The 23,982-nt window shown below is 36.3% G+C and overlaps 1 protein-coding gene and 1 pseudogene across 6 annotated transcripts in view; one reads left to right on the top strand and one right to left on the bottom strand.

The window, feature by feature from the left end:
* Lpin (phosphatidate phosphatase LPIN) overlaps positions 1–23,691 on the top strand; it is a 162,964-nt gene extending 139,273 nt beyond the window's left edge. For 5 of the 6 annotated variants that reach the window (XM_089099293.1, XM_089099291.1, XM_089099287.1 and 2 more), the window contains 4 exons: positions 9,035–9,274; positions 13,016–13,130; positions 19,153–19,256; positions 22,828–23,691. In XM_089099293.1, the coding sequence (XP_088955419.1) occupies positions 9,035–9,274; positions 13,016–13,130; positions 19,153–19,256; positions 22,828–23,002 (634 nt within the window). In that variant the 3' untranslated portion in view covers positions 23,003–23,691. Of the gene's footprint in view, positions 1–9,034; positions 9,275–13,015; positions 13,131–19,152; positions 19,257–20,430; positions 20,579–22,827 lie in introns of all 6 variants that reach the window. The other variant, XM_089099292.1, reaches the window with a different exon arrangement.
* On the bottom strand, positions 1,729–5,396 carry LOC148945618 (putative GPI-anchor transamidase pseudogene; annotated as a pseudogene).
* Positions 23,692–23,982: the final 291 nt, after the last annotated feature.

Here is a 23,982-nt window from a genome sequence, read left to right as displayed (position 1 = left end):
ATTTAGATTTTTTCTTAGAAAATCATCAGAACCTACTAAAAATACGAAAATTTACCTGTTTTCGCAAATGGTCGTTTTGTGTCAAAATGGTCGTTTTACGCTGGAATATTACTGTTGTAAAAGGGTAGAAAATAACATATAAACTTGCAGGGGGAACTTGTAAAATTTAAACATAAGGGATATGAAATAGGGTAATCTGATATTTTATTCCTTGTCTAATTATAATTCCCTCGCAGTTTATGCAAGCATAAGAGTCTTTAGGTACCGTCAGGTTTTCGGCTAGTTTTTTATCCAGTGTTTGTTATTTATCCAGTCTACTGAAGAATTTACATATGTTGTGTTCATGGGTGCATCCAGGATTTTGTGCGGGGGTGTGTTACTATAAAAAAAAAACTTTTAAATGCGCATAAAAAATTTGTTTATAGGAATTTTCGTTACGTTTTCACGACTCGGGCAAAAAAAATAAGTTTTATTCTGGTGATATTGTTCAATAGTTTCGACAATGATATGACGAAACAGTTGATAAATAGAGTACGTCTTTTAGTTAGGAAAATTTGTGTACATTATATGAAATTTCTTACTACCTATGTAAAAAAAAAAAAAAAAAAAAAAAAAAAAAAAAAAAAAATAACTAGGTTGGACTGTATCACAGTTTATAGAATTAGCAGTATGATCATTCTCTATCTCTCCCATTATAAAAACCCGGATAGGGGTGCGAGTGCTCCGGAGAACGTTTTTGCAGATAGAAACATAGGCGTTATCAGATCTTTTCGCGGGTAGACAAGTCAGATTTCTCTTGGACACGAAACAAGTGGAAACCCGCTATTACGAATAATGCACTTGGTAACCATTCCTCAGTGATTGACGATAACAGACTAATCCGCTAAGGCAGAAACAACTGGGAGGAGCTTTTTGTTCGCTCCGAGACCGAAGACCAGAAATTATCTGCGATAAGCTTACTGTCTATAAACTGTGGACTGTATACACTGCCGTATCGTTGTCTTCATAATTACAATAAATATGGTACTCTGAAGTAAATAATCCACCATGTTGTCGCAAAGTTTCAGTCGGTGAGGCAGGGATGGCTGGATGTCCGTTCCTGTGAATGAAGTATGCAAAGAAAGAAATGAAACGAATAAGAGAGATAGGCTTTGAAAGTTTACGACAATTGAATGTGATAGAAAATAACGAGCCTTTTTAACTGTTTACACTTTTTTTGAAACAATAATTGTTACCGTATCGAAACTCCTGGGATGATTACATAATTTTGATAAAGGGACTTCGTAAGCCCCCCCCCCCCAAATAAAATGAATGAAGTTCTCCTGAAAATTTTAACTCGGCCCTCCAACCGTAAGACTAGTTTTATTTTATTTAACCGGCCTGCTGATGAATTTAAATATGTTGTTTTCTAGGACGCATCCAGGATTCTATGGGGTGGGTTACAATAAAACAACTTTTAAAACGCATCAAAAATTTGTTTATTTTGTTCATTTTTTTGCGAGTAGGGCAAAAAAAATCTTTTGAGAGGTGAATATGGAATTTGGATGAAATTTGTTCTAAAAATCTTAACTCGACCCTCAAATTGTAAGACAAAACAGGGCAGACTTACCAATTGACCTATGAAATCTGTCACCTTTAAATGAAAGCTAATGACTGTATGCAGTGTCTTGAAACTGTATGTAATACTTGCTTACCATCAGAAATTAAAACGTGTACTCACTTTGACTGTCAAGAACCTAGTGACAGAGTGTGACAATTCTCCGAAGATATATGTGACTCAGGTAATGAGATCACGTGATTGTTTTTAGAGGAGTGATTGGTGGGGAAAATGATATGCTCTTCCAACGATTCACGCCTTTTTGGAAATGATAATTGATTACCATACTTATACTTCCCGGATGATGATTGGATTTTGATAACAGACCTCTGTTCGAATTTCAGGGGAACTGTTGTGGTATTTTTATGAAATTTTAGTAATGCTGTATCAAGGGAATATTCTTCAGTAGGCCTAATTGAGCCGAAAAATTCTGTTATTTTAACGTCTTGAGGATCACGCTGATAAAGATCAAACCTTATTCCAGTTGTTGAATGGCAATGCTTTGCCGGGCATATTTTAAGAAATTCTGACATTCGCTTGTCGCTGTCTTGGGTCACACTCTTGAGTAATTCAAAGGCGTAATACGTGTATTGGTCTATAATGTGCACACAAATAGCTGGATCCAGGTGATGAGACAGGGAATCTTCTCCTATTAGGCTACTACCTATGGCCAATATATTTGGTGAGGATAATTTTTGAAACATGGAAGCTGCCTGACAGGTGTCAATAATAAAGAGTATTTCGTTGTATCGTCTATTTTGCCACATCTCCCTAAAGGCATTTGCAATTTTTATATCTGTCAGCTCTTCCCTGTCTTGGAATTATAAGAAACCATCACCGCCGTGTCCAGTCATGTAAACCAGTATATTACTGCCTTCATCTGTCAACGGTTGTTTCGATTTAGGGGGTTTCGGGAGGAAGTCTTCCAGTTAACACTCGAACAAAGTTGTCAACTTTAACCCCTTGTCCACGGTAATCAACTTCTATTTCTTATCCATAAACATTGGTATGTTGTTTTGCATTGTTAGACAGTTGCAGGCCTTGGATTTCGAGGGTTACCGGCTATGTACTCAGCCATCATCAAGATTATTTGGCTGTCAGGTATTCCTAGACGTTTGACACTTCTATAAATAGAAAGGAGATTAGCGACGTGTCTGTAGTTGAACCAAAACCTAGGCGTCTCAACCAAAACAGCCCAATTATTTGTGTGCGACGCTTTGAAACTTTCTGCTGGTAGGATTAAGCATGTGAAAGCCAGAATTAGTTTTTTGCAACATTAAGCATGTGAAGGCCAGAATTAGTTTTTGCGACATGATTTGGAAAGATCAATATATTCTTATTTTAGACAAGATGATATAGTATTCTCAAGAGTATGTATTTTTTTGTGGAATCTCTTGTTGTAAGCAATGTTAGTGATTAGAATTTAAAATCTTCTTGTTCTTCTCGATATATTTATTATTATTCTTTTTTTTTGCAATTATTTTGCTCTTTGTAAAGATTCATTAAAAGCTATTCCAATTTATACAACACTTCCTGGCATGAAAATGATCAAGTGACGTCATTGTTCCTGTGGTTTTTCATTTATAATCAAAGAATTTGTTCGCCATTGGACTATTTGACAGATTTTCCACGATTCTCAATAAAAAAAGATGAAATGAAAGACAGGGTTTTCAATATTCCTTTTCTTCAGCAGAAAAATATCTTTGTTCAAAACATTTTTGTTCTCAAGGTCGTATTCAGGATAGGGGCTAGGGGGGTTGACCCCCCCCCCCCGAAATGTTTGTCCTACTCGTAAAAACGCAATGAAAATGCATAAAAAGACATTTTGATGCGTTTTTCAAAAAAAAATTTGTACCCTTCCCCTGCTGTAAATTCGTTGTAATGCCTGAGCCACAGTATAGTCTCACTTGTGGACAAAATTAAAGTTATGCGTGACTACTGCGCATAACAAATGTCTTGTGTAATTTTGTAAGTTGATTTATGTTCAACTTTCAAGCGTGATTTTTATGATCGGCCAATCAGAGTGAAGGTTCACTCTGAACTTGGGATACAATTCCTAACTGTGTGATGAATCTGGTGAAAGATATACAGCTATTGCGTTTGTTGAGTGTACTTGGGAGCGATTTACTGTTGATTGACTTTAAAAACCAGGTTTTTTATTATTTGAATATCCCACCTCTGTAGTACAAGTGAGGTGCTTAAAACAACTAAAAACACAAATCATTCATGAATAGTGTTTTTCTATCAGTAGGTTTGACAGGTGTGACTAGGATGTGACTTTGGCATTACTATTATGTCGCTTTTTGACGATGAGATGACGACATAGTTGTTGGTGGCAGGTACGTCATAGATAATATGACAGATGTCATAGCTCTGAATTAATTATCTTTTTAATGTAGAAGTTGTTGACAATTTGAATATCTCTCTTTGGCACTTTTCTTTCCTTTTGTTTACAAGAGTCAACAAATTAAGCAAGGAATCCTGTCTATCGGGGGACGGTATGTGACTCCTCTTCATTCTGATTAAGAAACGGAAAGAATAAAAGAACTGGAAGGGGAAAATAGGAGGAATTAGTCATTTAGAAGCTCAGTCACAGAGGGGATATTTCATATCTTATTGAATTCGGAAAGATACCGATTTGGTAGGTAGTTCTCGTTTAGAAGAGCCTGCAAAAAAAAATTTGTGAAGGGTACTAGTTTGTTTACTTTTTTCAAAATGTTTTTTAATACTAGTTCACTGAAAGGTCTTTGGCTCCTAGAAATAAAGAAGACCCTAAAGATTTGGAAAAGGTAAAAACCCTTAGAAGTTCTGTAAAAAGTTGCTCTTTATATTTAGGACGTAATTTTCACTTATGTTTACTTAAAAGAATACAGCTGATTAAACTATTCTTTAATACTATCTTAAAGAAATTTGGAAACAAATACTTTCAATAGGTAATTTGTTAAAGTTACTTTACTTACCCAAGTTATCAGTAACCGCCTCGATGATAGTAGACGAGATGAGGGTAGTTTGATGAGAACTGGTAAGTTGTGAGTAACCCTCTTGATGAGAGTAGGTTTTCCAAGTGGCTAATAATTCTTATATACTACTGGGTAAGGTTAAACTCTCAATCAAGTGCATATTTGCTGTGGTATCAATAAAGGAAGTAGTTCTTGGTTTTTGAATTCTTCCTGTACTTTCTAAAATTATATAATTCTTTATACGAAAACTCCATTTCGTTTTGTACTTATTAGTGAGAGAATGGGAAAGATAGGATTTTACGTTTACTATATGCCAAAGAATCGTAACTCAAATATGACGCTAGCTCAAAAACAGACAAGAAGGGAGAGAAAGAGAGCGAGGAGAGAGGGTAGGAGGGAGGTAATTCTAAATGCAAATTTTGACGAGAGAATTTGGCGCTAGCTCACAAATAGAGGGGAAAAAGAGACAAAGAGGGAGAGGGGAAGAAGGGAGGTAATTCTAAACGAAAATCTCGACGATTAGAGAGAATTTGGCGCTAGCTCACAAATAGAGAAGAAAAAGAGACAAAGAGAGCGAGAGGGGGAGGGGTATGCTCTACTCGAAAATTCTGACAATTCGGAACAAGCACTGAAACGCAAAACAAGGCTAACTTGTGGCTCAGAGGAGGATCCTGAACTAGTACGAGCAATGATATGCTCAAAAAGTACGTGGAAGCCAATTAATGCTTAAACTTACATTTAAGAAATAGGGTAGTAGACATCCATAGTTGTTGCCCGAACTTTGGCTTCAAAGCTGAACCAAACCCTGGGACTAATGAAAAAGGAGCAAATAATTCCATTTGGAACCATTAAGGCCCATTCAGAGTAAAATGTTGCCATTACTAACTAACATAAAAACTTACTAATCAGTTGATATGGTTTTTTTGGACGATTCGAATCCAATCCTATTTACAATAAAGGTTTATGTAGTGTTCAGAACTAGGTCCCTTAAAAACCGTTTGATTTGATCTTAGTTAAGCTGCCGAATCCAAAATTATGATCGATGTATCATTACCCAAAAAGAGTTTCATTTGCATCTTTGAAATTACGATAGCAAATTACGCCATTGACTTGATGTAGGGCTGCCGCAAAGTCCCTTAAGTTCGAGTGAAGGTCCCTATTGATCCCTAAGTTTGATAGAGGTCCCTAAAGTCGCTTTTCTTGCTTTGGTTTAAAGCTCCGTATCCCGAAGGCTACCAAATCTGTGAGTATACGGTTTTCAGTATTTTTGTTTCGATTGAGATTATGGACAGAATGAAAGACAAAACTTGTTGCTACATAGCGTGCAACGTTACTGTCTGGATAGAGCAAACAGACTAGTAACGAAAAGAAGTGATCCCCTTTGCCTCTGGAGTCAATAAGCAAGGAGGCGGCAGGCTTCGGTTGGCTTAGTTAGGTACTTAAAAAAAATCTTTTCTCGTTGTCAGTTTTACACACAGAGAAAAAAAATACAAGAGAATGGCTGGAAGTACAAAAAGTAGACGACTTCGAGCTTCCATACATTTCTTGAACTATTAGATTACTCCCTAGTGCCCTTTTTTATTTGAATGCATTTCTGGTAATTGCCTATATAGTTTTCTACTGTCCTCTTTTCTTTTTTTAAGGTTTAGTGTTTGAAGTTTCAGTTTAAATAAGAATGGGAAAGTGCAAATTCAAGGAGACTTGGTTGGACGAGAAAGATGTGATGGGACACCAATGAAAGAGGGGTGTAGAGCCGTTCCGGGAGATCTGTTCTCTTTCTACTGTTCTATCCTCGATTCATCGCTTTTCTGCCATAATGACTCTTACGCTTTACTGCACCACGCCAGAACTGCTGAACATAAAAAGAATGTTACCATCAAGCTAACGCATGATCAGCTTCGTTTCTGGGTAGCATCTTCCATGGAGAGTGGCGAACCGGCAAAACTGCCCATGCACTTAGGCGCTTATTTAGTGCGAAATGAAACAACAGTTGCAGAAATTATAAGGGCTCTGAAGGTGATTGAATCTGACTTTTCTGGGAAATCCGCAGACGGAATAGCAGATGTATTTCGAAATATATTCAGAGATACAGTGGTTAAAAACTTCTTTTTCTGGCGAACTAAGTTCGCCCTTTTTTTTTTTACCGAAGCTCTTGGACCCCATTCCCGGAAGATGGCCCTTACTGAAGTTGGCAACAGTTATTATATTTTCGAGTTAGCGAAACCACAAACTCAGAAAGTAGGAAAGAGCTTCAAATGAGGATCCAATTCTGGTCCGAAAAGATGAAACGAGTGGTAGAAAGACTTCTGAAAACTGCGTTTATTGGACATGCCACAGCTGGAGTCAGAAATAGCCAAAACGATCGATGAAAGTGGTTTATCGATTTCTAAAATACTAGCGTTAATTTGTGACGGTCCGAACGTGTACGAAAAACTTCTCCGACTGATTGACAGTGAAAAAAGTGAATTGACAGGTAGCGAAGGTCTCCTTGATATTGGTACCTGCAAGATACATTTGGTACCCAACGCTTTTCGGAAGGGTTTGCAGGAAATTGACGAAAATTGTTCTGATCTGTTCATCGAATGGTAGTACTTTTTTATTGGCTTGCCGGCTAGAAAAGAAGACTATGGGAAGATTCAAGAGAAAATTGGCGTTCCTAAGTCCCAGTTTTTGTAAGACGTACCCACCAGATGGTTAACAATGGGATCTGCTGCTTCAAGGCTAAGGTAACAGATGCCAGCTCTGTTTGAGCACTTCGTTGTCTGTATTCCAAAGAAAAACCCTAGTCTTAAGAAATCAAATGCGTACAAAGAGATCATCTGGCCAATCGAACAACCGACCTTGAAAGCATAGTGTCAGTTTTGTTGGTAGTTCGAATCTCTTCATATGTTTCACCGAAAAGTTTCAATGAGAAAAGCCCCTAGTGCATGAAATTTATGCGGAGCTGAATATCCTGGTCTTGACATTGGCTGGACGAGTTTTAAAACCAGAAGCGACCGAAGAGCTTAGGGATGAACAAACGCTTCTGCCATTCGAAGATGAAAAGAAATTGGTGCCACTGCTACAGACAATTGTGAGTGACGAGATTGTCGACTGTCTCGAGTCAGTAGAAGCGCTTCCAAACGCTCGTTCATGCAGCGTGTTCAGAAGCATTATTATGCAACTGCAAGATATGTCTTTAAGCAAACACTCGGTGGAGTTTTTTGGAGTTGTTGAAAGCATTATTTTTTCTGCATCCCAATGAAGTTTCAAAGCCAGTTTCTGCTCAGAGCTTAATATAGGTTACCAGGAAGTTATCCATCGGGACGCAAAACGATATACTAGTTGACGAGTTTAATCTAGTTCAGTTATCTGGACTTCCACCGGAGCCTGATTGACGACAAGTGGAACAACGTGATTTAGGGAGGTAAACATCCTAAATGAAGTCATAAAAATTGGTTTGACCATTACACACGGGTCTGCCAGTTTTTAGCGGGATTTCTACCTTCCTGGGCGAGTTCTCAGCGAAGAAAGAGCTTCGATGAATGAGCGAAATTTGAATGCTAAACTGCTTGTGAAAGATGGGATGGTCAGATTTGGAGGACGTGCGCAAAATGTTGCTGTCACAGAAGACTTGATAAAACTATCCAAATCTGCTAAAAAGAGCTACCTGCTGCAGGAATAAGCCTTGAAAGAAGAAAAAAAACTGAGAAAGATCGAAAGAAATTGGAGGCAAGAGAAAAACTCTCGAAAAATCTTTCAAAGAAAAAAAAGAAGCGTTTGGTTCCAAAGAACAGGCCGCAGACGAGTTGCTAAAAGAAGCTCATAACCGGCTGGAAAAAGGTATTGAAAAGAAGGACATGGTCATACAGCTAGCGCATGCCATTATAGATAGGACTCTGTCGATGCGTAATGAACAAAAAAAGGTAGCTGCCCCTTTTGAAACCGCCCAGCAACAGTTCGAGTCAAAGAAACAGTTGCTGATCACATCTCTGTTTCAGCAGAAGGCAGAGCAGAAAAAGGAATCGGTTGTGTGTTCTAGTTACCATAGGCCTACCCTTATCTCTTTTTTTATATTTTTGAATCTGATTTTTTGTATTCGATTGTACAGCATTCAGAGAAAAAGAAGAAGAAAAAGGCTGATCTGATCATGAAGAGATGTCTGCAAGACCATTCCCCATTTTGTTGTCAAGTGTCATTTGGTACTGTGTCACTGCTTTTTCTTGCAAAAGCTTTCTCAAAATTGTGTTTTGAGGTCCATTTTGTGTCCAGAATGGTCCCTAGAGAGGTCCCTTTTTTACTAAAAAGAGGTCCCTAAGTCCCTAACTTTTACTATTTGAGCCTGTGGCAGCCCTTTTGATGGCATTATTTAAATTAGATTTAGAGCAGGTATAAACAGGCCTTTAGATATAACCATTGATCCCAATATTCTTGTTCAGTTTTTTCACGAACCACTTTCTGATAAATGAGTTGAATAAAATATGTTATTATTTTTCAGGTCTGATGTTTTAGGCCACATCTTGCCAATAGTTGGTCGCACCTGGGCTCAGAGTGGTGTGGCACAGTTATTTACAAATATTTTTGAAAATGGGTACAAAATCCTCTACCTCTCTGCACGGGCCATTGGCCAAGCTCAAATAACTCGAGATTATCTCAGATCCTTGAAGCAAGGAAATTTGGCCCTTCCCGACGGACCTATACTGCTCAACCCCACTAGTCTGATGAATGCTTTACATAGGTAGATGCCTTTTTATTTGTTTATTTTTTTATTACTGCAGATCCTAATACTGATAAACAAATTTGATGTTGATCCTACTCAACGGCGGATCCAGGGGAGCTGCCCCCTCCCCAATATTTTTTCTGGTGCCCTCATTCCTTGTTTTTTTCACTCTTTTTTCAAAATAAATTTGTCAATTTGGTCAATTATTGGCCCTCTTGTCACATTGCCCCCCCCCCCCCCATATTTTGCTCTAGATCCGTCCCTGGTCCTACTTGCTATAACGCAAATTAGTAGGTATTTCCGATTCTCTCCTGAGCCCCTTTGAATCTTATAACACGAATTTACTCTTTAGAATGAGCTCCAATGTTTTTACTAACTTATTATTTTATATCATGACAGTTATTTTTACATAAACCATTTCTAAAATCACTGCTCGAATTTCTTTCTCTCCTGCCATTGGCATGGTTTTGCACTCCCCCCTAAGAGTCTTGCAGTGTGGAAGTTTATACACACTTTTTTTTTTTTTTTTTTTTTTTTTTGCGCTTTGGTTAACCATGCTGCAGGTGAATATCCTATGTAGTCAGTTATTTTTTTAATTATTTAATAATTGTTTTAATTTTTGGTAAAAATTTTATTAGCATGAAATCTCAAAATATTGACAAAAGATTTTAATTAAAATTTACTTTTAAGAAAAACGATTTGAATAATAGATTAACAGGTTTTTGATGTAGTTATTGTAGTATAAAAATCATTCAAATTTAATTATTGTAAATACTGTCCAATTATTATAATTATTTTCTGCAGATATTCCCATGTAAAGGCTTGAAACATCTATTCAAGGGTTATTAAACTGGGTTACTTCTAAGAGTGGAGACTGGCGGTAGCTTCGAATAAAACAAAAATTACGTGTGTCACCTAGAGTTTTGTGTTTCTTGGAATTTTGGCAGTGCAAAAATAAGGTAAAATAAATGTAATCGGCAAAATTAGTGTACTAATAAGTGTTTTATTTCAATTTCTGAAAAATACAATTATGGAGCTTGAAAAGAAAAATGTCAAGAAGTGCCAAACGCTGGATGGTGTTGAAGATGGTACTTCTATGATAAACCCCCTACCGCTCAAGTTGTTCATTCATTGATGCATTATAGAACCGTTTTTTTTTTCGTTTCTTTCATATTAGCGTGAAAAAATACAAGAGAAGTTATAGAATAGATGGAAAATATATAATTTGAGCTATATATTTGCATATTATGGGGGGTGGGGGTAAAGTATTTGGACAGTGTGAAGTTAGAAAACAGTTCATACTACATAATATGCAGAATAATTGTACATAACACATTAAGCATGCAGGTCCGGTATATTTTACCCCCACTTCCCCTAATGCGCAAATATATAGACCAAATTTGTTTCTAAAGTAGTATGTTTTTATCTTACTTTGGTATATTTCATTAGGATTGAGCGTCAGAGAAACATATTAGAAGAATATTAGGTAGGGGGTATACCATACAAGTACCTTTATGATTTTTAATCTTAAAACTTATGCCAATTTCAACTCTTTTAAGTTACCCTTACTTACTTTTTGTTACCCTTATTACTTTTTTGTTACTTTTTGTTACTTACTTTTAAGCTATCCTTACTTACTTACTTACTTTTTACTTTTTAAGTTACCCTTACTTTTTGAGTTGGCTTCTAAGAAAGCTAGAGCGCTAATACGCTGCTACTTGGATTTATAATTTGTATTTTGTAATCTCGATTTTATGCTGAGTTAAAGAAAATGGGAAAGTGACAAGAGAGGAATCTTTAGTGCTTGGAAGAGGATTGAACACGAATTGAAACTACTAGCTCCGCTGACAGGGGTGCGTTTTACAGCAAAACCAAAAATAAGTTTAGTTTTAATTTATTTTAATTTTTTTATGTCAATTAAAAGTTTATCTTCACCCAACTTAATGTTCCTGTAGATTCTATTGATTTGATACTTTCTGTAAAAACGAGCAAAAATGGGGTTTTTAAAGGCCAAATGAAAATACTGAAAAAACACAACAAAGCGAATATTTCGAGAGGACAAACGCCTCTCTTCTTCAGCACGAAACGAAATAATGTATCCAAGGAAAGTGCCGAAGAAAAAAAAACAACAAAAAACAAACGCGGAAATTCAACGTGAAAAGAACCAAAAAAACCAAAGAAAAAACCAAAAATTTAAAACATGAATAAAATTCAATAAAGTCAAAAATTATATCTTTACACTGATAAATTTGGGACCCGATAGTCCCTGATAGAACTATCAGGTCCCAAATTTATCAAGGTAAATACCCTATCCCGATAAGTGAAAACTCCAGTGTCTACAGATTTCCATGTTCGTGTGGTCTTTGGTATGTTGGAAGAACTGATCAGCGACTCACGGATAGATTAAATCAGCACTCTAGTTCAATAAACAATACACTTAAAAAGCGGAAAAAAAACAGAAAATTTTGACTGCCGTTGCAGAGCACATTTTTGAAAACCCAGACCATACTATTTTGTTTAATCAAGCTAGCCTAATTTCGCCTGACAAAGGTATTGTCCAGCACTACAGAGAAGCTGTTGAAATTTATAAATACCAACATTTTGGTCTAGCTTTAAACAGAGATTCCGGTGATTTAAGAATAAATTAGTCATATTTCGGTTTTCTCAAAAGAGAAGCCGATACTTTAGTAATCCCTGAAATAGACATTGAACCACTTTCCCAGTCATATGATCAAACACGTGAACAACCCCTTAGGTCTCAAAGGGTGTCTGCAAGAAATGCAATGATTAAAATCCGAAATCAGATGACACAGTTCTCCAACTTATTTAATTGCTGGTTCGTTTTGTGTTTGAGTGAATGGATTTTTTTGTTTTCTTTTATTTCCCCGTTGTTGGCTAGTATCCGTCGATGGCAATTCATAATTTTTTGGATTTTGTGCAAATCGCTGATATTTGCGAATAACTTGCTTTTATGGTTGTTAGGTATTTGGTTTAAAATTTTTATAATTTTTGGCTTTATTGAATTTTATTCATCTTTTAAGTTTTTGGTTTTTTCTTTGGTTTTTGGGTTCTTTTCACATTGACTTTCCGCGTTTGTTTTTTGTTGTGTTTTTCTTCGGCACTTTCCTTGGATACATTATTTTGTTTTGCGCTGAAGAAGAGAGGTGTTTTTCCTTTCGAAATATTCGCTTTGTTGTGTTTTTTCAGTATTTTCATTTGGCCTTTAAAAACCCCATTTTTACTCGTTTTTCTTTCTTTATGTAAATAGTTAGGACTAGGTTATTTCGTAGAACATAGGCTAGCAACAAAAAAAAATGTTGCAAATATACGTACTGTGCCCTTTTATTTCAAATTGTGCCCTTTGTTTATTTTTTTGGGGTTCTAATATTTCTCATTTTTATTGTCATTGTATTTTGGACAGATCTCCACAATCAACTTTAACCTAACCGAGGTTAAGTTAGGTTATGCGTTAAGCCTCACTTTCTTTTTAAGTAGATGGCAACCTCCAGGGAATTTAAATCTCAATCCTCTGCTCATACCAGGCACGTAAGCAAGATTTTTTTCCCTGGGGATGGAGCAATACTAATTTTTTTTATAATTTGAACAAGAAGTGTCCAGAAATCCAAGAAAATTTAGGACTTTGGGCGAAGTCTCAACACTGAGCCCCCCCCCCCCTTCTCCGCTGCGTACGTCATTGACCAATATGACTCATGAGCTCATATTTCATGAATTCAGATTTTGATGATTATTTTCTTATAGAGAGGTTATTGAAAGGAAGCCGGAAGAATTTAAAATTGCTTGTTTGAAAGATATACAAAGCCTTTTCCCTAGTGATAGCAACCCGTTCTATGCTGGATACGGAAACAGAGTCAATGTAAGTCAACTTATTTATTTCTCTTTTAACATTACAAATATATCAACTTTCATTTAAGGTTTATTATTATATTATTTCCTTCATATTTTCATTATAATTTGTTGTATATTTTTAATATTATATATTTGTGTAATTATTTTTATAATAATTAAATGTAATTAATTATGTGTAATTATATTTGTATATAATTGCGATTTCTATTTGTATAAGCGATCTCAAAAAGATCGCTGGATTTGAATCTAATATCAATCGAATGTATTTATATGAAAGAAGCAAACAAAACGCCCCAATCTCTTCAACAGCTGAGACCACGAACGCCCATATGGGGGGGGGGCAGCCAGCCCCCTCTGCCTGAATGATGCTGCCTTATATTTTATATTTTTGTTTGAGACTTCTATTATACAACATCGGAAGTGCCGATTAGACCAACTAAGCCCCTCCCCCCCTAAAATTCAGCTTATGGGCGCCAATGGCTGAGACTATGCGTGAAACACAATATCGGGCATATGGGCCCCCATAAAAGCCCTACAAGCCCTTGTTCTGTCTATAGAATTAACCATCACTTGGTCACACATTTCCTCATCAAATTCGTTGAGAACCCGTTAAATTTTTGTTTCCAACAGATTACGGGGTTTGTATTTGTAAACTTTTGTGCGCCCCCATAGGAAAAGGTCACATTTGATGCTGGGTCCAACACTTCCACGCATGCCTTCCTCTGAAAAACTCTGCTTTAATTGTAATTATACAAGGACTTGCATTTTGTATGATTAGAGAATCAAGGCAGCCCCTGCAAAAATTGCAACCCCCACTAACACCTTATAAGCGATAAGGCAGGCAGGCTGCATCTTATTTGGCCCAGAGGGAACAAGGATTCAAACTGTGTGATTGTTGGACCAAAGAAGGTCCGTAATCCCGTTTTTCAAATCCGGCGTTCTTTTTGAGACACCGTTTATGAAATTATTTTAACACTACCACCATAAAAATAAGCTCTAAGGATCCAAAAATATATAAGCAGTTAAAATCATCATTTGAAGATAATTTTTTAATTATAATTCAGCATTCACGTATTGAAATGTTGAAACCTTTTAGAGATCGCCGCTTTCTGTTGATAACGCGTTTCGGGCAATTTCTCCTTGCTAGTCACAAGCACCAACACCCCTTGACACCCTCTTCTATTCTCTGCTGCCAAATCAGTATTTAACAGCTGTAAAAAGAACAAATTAGTTCCAATACCTTGCAAAATTAACCTGTTTAACAATTCGTTCGTGCTGTTTATTAGTATTTACTCTAATAAAATGCCCTAGGACTGGGATCGTAAATACTGTGTCATTTAGTTGGCCATTTTTGTTATCAAAGATTACGAATTTTTTTTTGAAATTAACGATTCTGATAATAAAAAGAAAACACAAAAACTTGAAGTCTGACTTTAGAATAGGAGAGAGCTGTTGTAATGGTCGAAAGCACGTGTGCTTTATTTGACATTATTTGGTTACAAAATACGGTGTACGTTGAGAACCTTCAAGTCGTAATAGATAATTCAAAAGTTTCTCAAGATTGGAAGAATTGGGTTTGGGAAAAGGCTGAGAGGATTGCTAGGAAGGACAAAAACATTGAAGGAGTGTTGCAACAGCCCTTAAGGAAGTTGCTGAAAGAAACAAAACACGTAAATCCGACATGGGTCTTAAATACTTTAAGAGAATGGGAAACCAAATAACCTAGAATGCAAACAAGAAGGGCGGTACTATAGTGGCCGACCGACAAAAAAGAATGGCGCAGGAAGTGAAGACTTCCGAGATCTCCTGAATAGACCTAGGTATTCTCGTGTGCCACCCATACTCCGGCAGCAGACCCGATCCATTGTAGCCGCACAATCTGTGACATCTCCCCATCCACGTTTGAAGAGGTAACAAAAGCGGTAAAAATTGCTTAGAGTTACCAGAAGAATTCTATGAAGCAAGTTTAGCTTTGGTTATTGGACCGTTCAAAAGAAGGTGTAAACGAATGAGAACGTTCCCGAGATTGGAGAGATGCAACAATTATTCCTTTTGTTCTAAAAGAGTAAGAAGAATCATTGTAGAAATTAGAGAGGTTATTAAAAGAAAGATTTTCGTCATCATCGTTTATGTTAGACTTATGTATCCCAGGAAAGGGGATGCATAAACCACATCTTCTCAAGGATACTCCAACTTCAGATCTTTATCATTTACCAAGAAAGTCCCACCACCTATATTCATAGTTTGCTGTTATGGGAAATCATGCTGCAAGATGAAATCTCACCAAAGCTGTTGAAATTGCTGATATTGTATTATACGCATAAGCCAACGAAGCAATTTTCGTGTGTGTGTGTGGGGGGGGGGGGCTCTTTGGATTTGCGTATGAGGTGCTACAAGGTTTTCTGTTATCAAAAATTCTTCTTCAGCTATATATTTGGTGGAATATTACATATTTCCATAAGAACCAAGAACAGAATTAAGCTGAATCAACCGTCCAAACCGACGACATGTTACGTCGCAATCCTAGCCGTCAATATTCCCGAATGCAAATACCTTTCTACCGATAAAAATTCTCCAGTATCCATAAAGAGACAACATTTTGAACTATTAGACAAATTTCGACACCTAGGATCATTAATTCACATCAAGGATGTGCCTTGAATGAAATGCAGGGAAGAAAACGCAAAACGTAGAGCGTTTTCAATTAACTTTGAAAACTATCACCGCTACGAAGGAAATTAGGCCTGTTGACCAAAATCTGAGTCTGTGTGGCGTGCGTTCGATCCATTTTGTCATATTGTTGCGAAACTTTGCCCCCGTAATTATAAAAAGAATAGTCACTAGACTTTTCTAACAGAAAATGCCTAAGGAAATCATAAGAGCCATGTGCTGCTTCAAACTTGGACAAAAATAGGTAAAGACCGTCTAATAAAAATTAGTAACGAAATGTTTATAATATCAACTAGTGGCGACAGCAGAAGACCAAATAGGCAAATTTATGGAGATTGTACCCTTACCATATAAATGCCCTACAAAAACCGTGTTTGACAAAAATCGTTTTCAGGTTCTCCGTCTTCAACCCAGCGAAAATTTAAGGCGTTTTCAGCTTACGAGTTCCAAGCGTGTTGGACACAGATTCCTCAACGCGCCAAAATAGCATGGTTGAACACGGGTTCTGGGAAGACATTCGCCCGTGTCGAACACGGCACTCAAAAAGATAATCTGCACAACCCGTGTTGGATGTGGGTGGCCTGAAAACAGAGCTCTGCTCTTGGGAAACTATACGGTTGCGGGTAGAGGCATCAATAATCACCTTTTCTGTTGTTTGTTGACTGTCCGTTTTCGTTTGAGAAGTGAGTTTGACTATAAATAATGCAAGTTGTATATGTTATATTTCTTTTTCTAGTAGTTAATTATTGACGTGAACGACAATTCTTATATTGATCATTAATACATAATTATTATATTTATGCGAAATGTAACTTCTGTAAACGTAAATAAATGTAAATTACGCAACTTCTTGTCGAGGCACAATTTATAAAAATTGCCCCAAATATAGGGAAATAATTGGCGAAATGTGCGAAAATTATTATGAAAAATTGCAAAATCTTCAGTTTTATTAGAAGTGCGTTGGTCAAGCGCAATTTCGGTTATGTTTGAAAACATCCGTTTAACTAGATTTGTTCTGTTTGAATACTCTGAAAAATAGAATGAGAATGTGTGTATGTCAGCATTTAGTTTCACTCAATCCCTTAAACCAAAAATGAATTATGTAAATTTGCAAAATTATATAGGGATGATTGCAAAATTCAGTTCTGTAGAACGGCCTGCTTCTGCAAAAAAACAGATTGTGCAGCGTCATAATAATTAATTGTCCAACTAATTATAGCTTGTGAATATATAACCTGCTATAGTTATCGATAATCACACAAAACACACAATTAATTATAGTTGTGTTATATTTTTCGTTTTCTTTTTCTTGTAATTTTTTCCACTTGCTTCAGCATAAAAGTCGGTTAAAAATAGATTAATTATAATAAATTATAATTATAATAAAATATAAGGAAAAGAATGAACAATAGGATTCACCACAAACCATGTAACATCAAAATCAGAATAAAACGAAGATGAACCTATTAAATACAAAAAAGATTCTGAATTATGTTAAACATCCAGAGTAAATGGCTTTACGCTTTTTTTACATTTTTGTTTTCCTTTTAATGAGCCCCTTAATGAAAGTTACCCTTTTTCAAAATGTCCTTTTAAGGTTATTCTGAGAACTTGTTTTATAAGAAACTCTTGTTTAGTGCTCTATAAGCTTAACACCAAAATTATTTTAATACTTTTAGTTGGGAATATTTTTTTTTTTTTTTTTTTTTTTTTTTTCATCTCAGATATAACCGTTGCCATTATGAGATTACTACCGCGGAACTCCATGGATAAATGCTGATGATCAATGGCACCCAGAAACCCCTCAAATAGCATGTTATTTTTTGTTGGTTTGATTCTAACCTAGCGTGTCTATCAAGTCGTAAACTTCTAGTATTATTGTTTCTATTCATCCTGAAAATTTCAGTTAATACCTGGCTGGGTTAGTATTTGTTACTATCTGTTATAAGTTAAAAGGAAGGAAGTTGGGGTTAGCCGGATAAGCAATCTTGCTCAAACACACTGTGGTTATTTTACTGCTTCTTCGCCTGTAATTTCAACCTCTTTGTTGTTGTTTTTTCTTTCTTTTTTATTGTTGTTTTTATTTATTTTTTTTTCCTCTCTTTATGTTTTTTTTTTTTTTTTTTTTTAAGGAGTTGGTTTACCTGTATTTTTTGGCGTCATTTTTATTTCCATTTTTAGAATTTTTGAGTTTGCTATTTATTTCAAACCTTTTTTCTTAAAAAAAAAATACCCTTCCTATATCTGGAACCTCGTAGAGTATAAAACGTACGTTAATTGTTCAATATTCGCTTCATAATTGTCATCTGCTAAATGCAAATATGAGTTCCAAATTTGATTTTCAAATTTTGCAATAAATTTGACAAAGTTAGGTTTTTAGTTGAGGCAATTTGAGTATAATGGCAGGAAGGGGTAAAGGAAGAATCACTTTTTTTTATCATAGCGAATAGAAGTTTTCTTATATCTTTCCAAATTAAGTTTCACTTGTATAGGACTGAAGTTTTAGTTGATGCCTGACGAGCACAATGGGAAAAGGCATTGGGGTTTAAAATTCCAGAAAGGTAAAACTGGGGTTTCAGTTTAGGTCGTTCAAAAGAAGAGGGACCTGTGGGAGCAAAGGGAATAAGTTGACCTTGTATCTTGATAGAAAAGCCATACTTTTTTCAAAAAGAATATCAAGTTGTTAACCAAATAAGAAATACATTAGGTAGACATAATGAATGTCTTTATTAAAATGTCCGTTGCTGAGAGTTAAGGTTTCTTGAATCGGGCTTTTAAGTGTTAAAAGGGTATTGAAAGTGGCCTTTTTCCTTAATAATAAAGTCATACTCCTGGTAGATACCCTGTAAAATAAAAGGTCATACATCTTCTTTTTTTCTTAGTTATGTCAGCGTGTGGTGACACACTGTGGTCATCTCTACTTGGCATTGGGGGACCTGGGGTTCGATCCCCAGTTGATACAACGGTGCTTGCAGTCCCTAAGAGTTTTTTTTTCAAAACGAAAAAACATCGTAAGGGAGAGAAAACGAGCCATGCTTAGCCAGTGTGGTCTTAGAAATTATTTAGAAGACTCACTAATCCATAGACCAGACTCAGTTATGGCACTTATCTTATATTTGTAACTTCGGTTGTGTATGGATCAGTTTCAGTATCTATGCTAATATTTGGTATTGTATAAATGATAAAATATTAGATTTCATTTCCAAAAAAAAAATCTCCCGCCTCAGAATACTTCCTCAGTCAGCAAAAAAGGAAGTAGATATAAAGAGAACGAACAATTCATAGTGTAATTTCACTTTTTATTTATTTATATGTTTATTTTTTTCCGTTTAGAAATGGAAGCTTTATCTTTTTTTCAGGATATTTGGGCGTATAATGCAATAGGTATCAACCAACAAAGAATATTCACGATAAACCCAAAAGGAGAGCTCAAGCGAGGGGTGGCCCAGACCTTTTATTCTTCGTATGTCCCTCTCTCTCTCTCTCTCACTCTCTCTCTCTCTCTCACTCTCTCTCTCTCTCTCTCTCTCTCTCTCTCTCTCTCTCTCTCTCTCTCTCTCTCTCTCACTCTCTCTCCCTCTCTGTCTCTCTCTCTCTCTCTCTCTCTCTCTCTCTCTCTCTCTCTCTCTCTCTCTCTCTCTCTCTCTCTTTCTTCTGTTTGTTTGCTATTTTCCAAAGGGATTGTGAGGAAAGGTTGTCATAACTTTTAATATACTTGCAGTCTATGTGACCATCTCTTGCAGGAGATGACCAAGAAGCAGATGGAGATGGATACTTGTAAGAGGGGAGACCTCAGAGATTTATTTTCAATTAGCTGTATTATGTCTGACTTAGCACGTCCTGCTGGTATTCTTAAGTGACTCAATTTGTTTGTAGGCAGGATAAGTCAAGAGGGGGTGAATCGGGGGAAAAATATTGCACTTGAATCCCCAATTTATGAGGTTTTATCGCATAGTGGTCGTCAGTGAACATTTGCTTTCGATGCAATTTCCGCTGGATTTTTCCATAAAAAAATTAAAAAAAAATCCTGAAGTCTAGTGCGGGGATCCCCCCCCCTTTTGATGCTACTGTGCTCTAGGGTTCTTGGTCCACTCCTATACCTTGTTTAAAACTAAGATCTGTTTGTTTTTTTGTGTTTTTTTTAGGGGGAGGACTGTCAAGAGGGGCGCGGGGGTTAGTCTGTTGGAGAGGGGTAGATGGTGGTAGGGTGATCAGGATACACTCAGCAAAAGATGTGATGCCAAAAGTATATAATGGACCACTATAAAGATTTCTGTGCACCGTCGAGTAGTTTCCGTTTGTCACTTACAGATCTAAGAATGCTACTTTTGCATAAACAAAGTTTTTATTGAGATGTCAAAAATCATAAAAGAAATGATGATTTTTTTAGCTTCTAATAAATTATTGTAAGCAAATTTTATTTTTAATAAGGCTTCCTGTCAAATTCATAATAACGGTAGGCCTCAAATTATAAAAAGAAAAAAAAAACGTAAAACCTAGTTCTTTTTCACTAGTCTTGTTACCTGGGAAGGGCCATTAATTATGTATAATAATAATCTATTTGATTGTATATAATAAAAATTATAAATTATATAATTAATTAATTATATATAATAATAATAATCTATTATATTCAGGTATATGAATGAAAGCGAATTGGTAAATGAGTATTTTCCGCCATTGAGCATTGTTCAAAGAACGACAGCTACTAGTAATCCTATCCCAATAGCTCTTGCTGAGATGGATGACTCCCCCTGGTATGGGGACACTGATACTCCTTAATTGGTAAGGATCTGCCCAGCTATCTTTAACCCGCCCTTCGCTGGTACCCTTACCCTTTAATTAATCCTATTCTGAAGGCAAAATGCCTGAAACCTATAATGAAATTAAAAAGTAAACAAATCAGTTTGATGCGGCGCATTAACTCGTGATGCGGCGCATTAACTCGTGATGCGGTGCATTAACTCATCAGTTTCGTGTGAGCCCTCTCCGGCTCATTCTAACTTACATTAGATGGATCTAGTATTCCTATAATTAAATTGCCTGGAAACAGTGGGGGCTATGGATCGATCCTGCCAGTCACAAGGCCTTCTTCTTGGGGAGTGGGGGCTCTTTAGGTAAATATATCCAAGAAACTGACGTTGCTTTTTGCTGGAGTGTCGTTAAATTAGTCTGTTTCTTACTATAGCCTTGCCTAATTCATTAATTAAGAATCGAATTGCTAGCTACTAACATCTAATTACTAACTACTTAAAAACTGAACAATTAATTCTTTTGATTTATTTTAAGATTTGTTCTTTTTTATCTAACCGCTTACAAAACTGTAGCTGCGTTTACCAATGAAATGCATTTTTTTTGTGATTTCTCTTTTCATAAAAAGGAAAAATGATTTCCCTCTTCATAATAAGGAAGAAAAAACAAAACTTTAGGATAATATACTCCCATGTGTCATACTCTTTAAATGGCATTTTGGATCATCTTTCATTAAAATAAAAAAAAAATCAAATTTATTCTCAAAGAGGTAAATAAAAACAACAGTACAAAAAACTAATATTTCTATATTAGTTAAATCTATGAAACTCATGTTAGAGCGTCAAAGTGTCCTGTCTTGTCAGGTGCCTATACTCTTTGACCCCTCTCTGCAACTTTCCGTCACTTGCGTCACTTGTGACAGGGATCATGTTGCAAATTTCTTTGAGGGGGGTGTGACGCACATATTTTTAGGGTAAGGGGTAAGTATTCGTCGAAGCAGTGGTTTTAAACAGATTTTGGCCATGGCACACACAGGCATTTCTTAAATCATGATGCCCCTCGTGATATTTAATTTTGTTATTCAAAATCGTATGTGTTTTTACCTGAAGGAACCTTAAAAGGCCATTAACTTATATCTTTTTTCATGTTTTTTTTGCTCTTTAAATGCGTTTAAATGCGACGTCATCCTTGTAAAAAAAAATTATTTTCAAAATTAAGGTTATAAATTATAGATGCAAGGCTTTAAAGTATGCACGACCTGCCCATGACCCAATGAAATATTATGCCCCACTGGTGGGCCTGTGCCCCACGTCGGGAATAACAGCTTTGAGGAATAAGTTTTTAGATTATTCCCAGGGAATAATTAAGGAATTTAAATTTAGGAATAATGAATTGCTGGGAACGTAAAATAGTATTCCTGAGGGGAATAATAAAGGTTACCTCAGATGTTATAATAATTTGTGATAAACCTATTTTGTCGAAAAGTTATAAGTTTAACCAAGCCAGTTTCAACTCAGTCAATAAGCAACTGCGACTGATGAGAATATTCTCCTTCAAAATTTGAGATTGCTGTTAGACCGCTATAAACTTACCATGGATTCGGATCTGAAATGCCTGCAGCCCGACTTTCACTGTTGCGTTCTTCCTCCTTAGCAAGACAAATAGGCAAATAAATACCATACTAGGCTAAACAGAATGCTGATGACTTTCACTTCGTCAACAGAAATGTATCGGAATTTTTGTATGCTGTATTTTATTCGCCGTTTTATCCACAGATTTTATAGCTTGGTGTTGTCCTTATATCTTATTGTGTCGACCTTGAATTAGTTGTTACTTTACATTTTTTAATTGCTGTTTTTTTTGTAGCTCCTTGCATTGTTTACTTTTTTTTTCAATATTGACCAGCTTATGTTGACATAACGCTCTTGTAGTGAATGAACATATTCTGCTCTATAAAAGGGCAACACTTAATTGTACTATATTATCTATAAATGCAGTATCTGTCTCGTTTATCCATTTAATAAGGTTGTTTATTTAGGGGCAATTCACGATTAATTTTTTTTGGGGGGAGGGGATGCTTTTTTCAAGGTCAGGGGGGAGGAGCAATTTTGTACTTTTTCAAAAAAATTTGCAATAAAGATAATAACAAAGGGTTTTTATTAGTGAAAATCCAAAAAAAAAGGTATTTCCAAATCTTGGAGCGGCAGTGGGGCCACCCCCACCCCTTCAGCCCTGTATTGACGGGCTCTAGATCTTTTTTCTACTGATTTTGTTTTTTCTAGGCCTTCAAACTACGTTAATCAGAGCACTCTGGTAGACCACGTGTTTCCGCCTGTTCGGCAGCCCAACCAACTGGACCATGCATGTGTAGAATTTTCTCAATTCAACTATTGGAAGGAGCCAATTCCAGAATTCAATGAAGAAATTCTTGAAGCAGTCAATGCTGGCAAGAAATAAGTTAGTTTAATACCGGTGACGTCATTGTCTGAGTTATATTTTGTTCTTTTCGCGATTTTTTTTTAAGTAAGGTTTTACTGTGTAATTATGTGCTGTGGTTGGGTAGGTAAACATCTGACAGAGAGATTCAAAGTATTTTAGGTTCACTTTTCATTGCTTCCATCAATGGTAATTTTTGTATATATTCCACAGCGTGTCGATTGGTTAAGTCTGAGACGTCCTTTTTTTCATTTTTCCTCAATCCAGGGGTTGTTCACTCACCAGCAACTAATATAAACCTCGAGGCACCACTCGTGCGGCCACGTGTGGTAGAAGTAGGCCAAGTTTGGCGTGTGCCACCAGATGCATACGGTTTTTTTAAGTGTTTTTTTTTTTTTTACGCTGCGAAGGCTTGAGGCATACTTTTGCATAAATATTTTGATTTCGCACGGCTGTGCTTAGTTCATGTTTTTTCTTATTGTTATTATTATTTGGGAGTAACATACTTCCAGGCAAACATCCGTTCATGATGCGAAGTATAAGTTAATTAATTGGAATTATCAGAATTTCATTGAGATAACTATTGTCTTCATTATTGCTGAATCTGTTCTAGGTGATCCATTTACGTTTCCTGTTTCTTTATAGATGGCTGTGTCATCTTTAAACTCGCAGGGGCAGATCCAGGATTTTTTCATGGGGGGGGGGGGGCGCAAAATAGGTTGATCCGATAAGCTTGCGTTAGGAGCAAGTTTAATTAACGCAAACTTGCGTTAATTAAGTAAATTACACTACTTTAGATTACGTTACGGGGGCGCGCGCCCCCCACGCCCCTCCCCTGGATCTGCCACTGGATACTTGTCTCTATAAAAATTACCCAGCAGCTAAATCATCGATTCAACGATGAGAGCAGCTAAAACATCGATTCCTTGTCTGCAAGTTTAGCAGACGAGGAAGATTGGCATATGTTCGCCTGTGTTTGTAAGCTCTGTTCATATGAGATT

This window comes from Artemia sp. Qi Xiang Cuo, chromosome 13 (assembly GCF_049724085.1).
Source record: "Artemia sp. Qi Xiang Cuo chromosome 13, ASM4972408v1, whole genome shotgun sequence".
Classification (NCBI taxonomy): domain Eukaryota; kingdom Metazoa; phylum Arthropoda; class Branchiopoda; order Anostraca; family Artemiidae; genus Artemia; species Artemia sp. Qi Xiang Cuo.
This window is presented reverse-complemented; position numbering and strand designations above follow the sequence as displayed.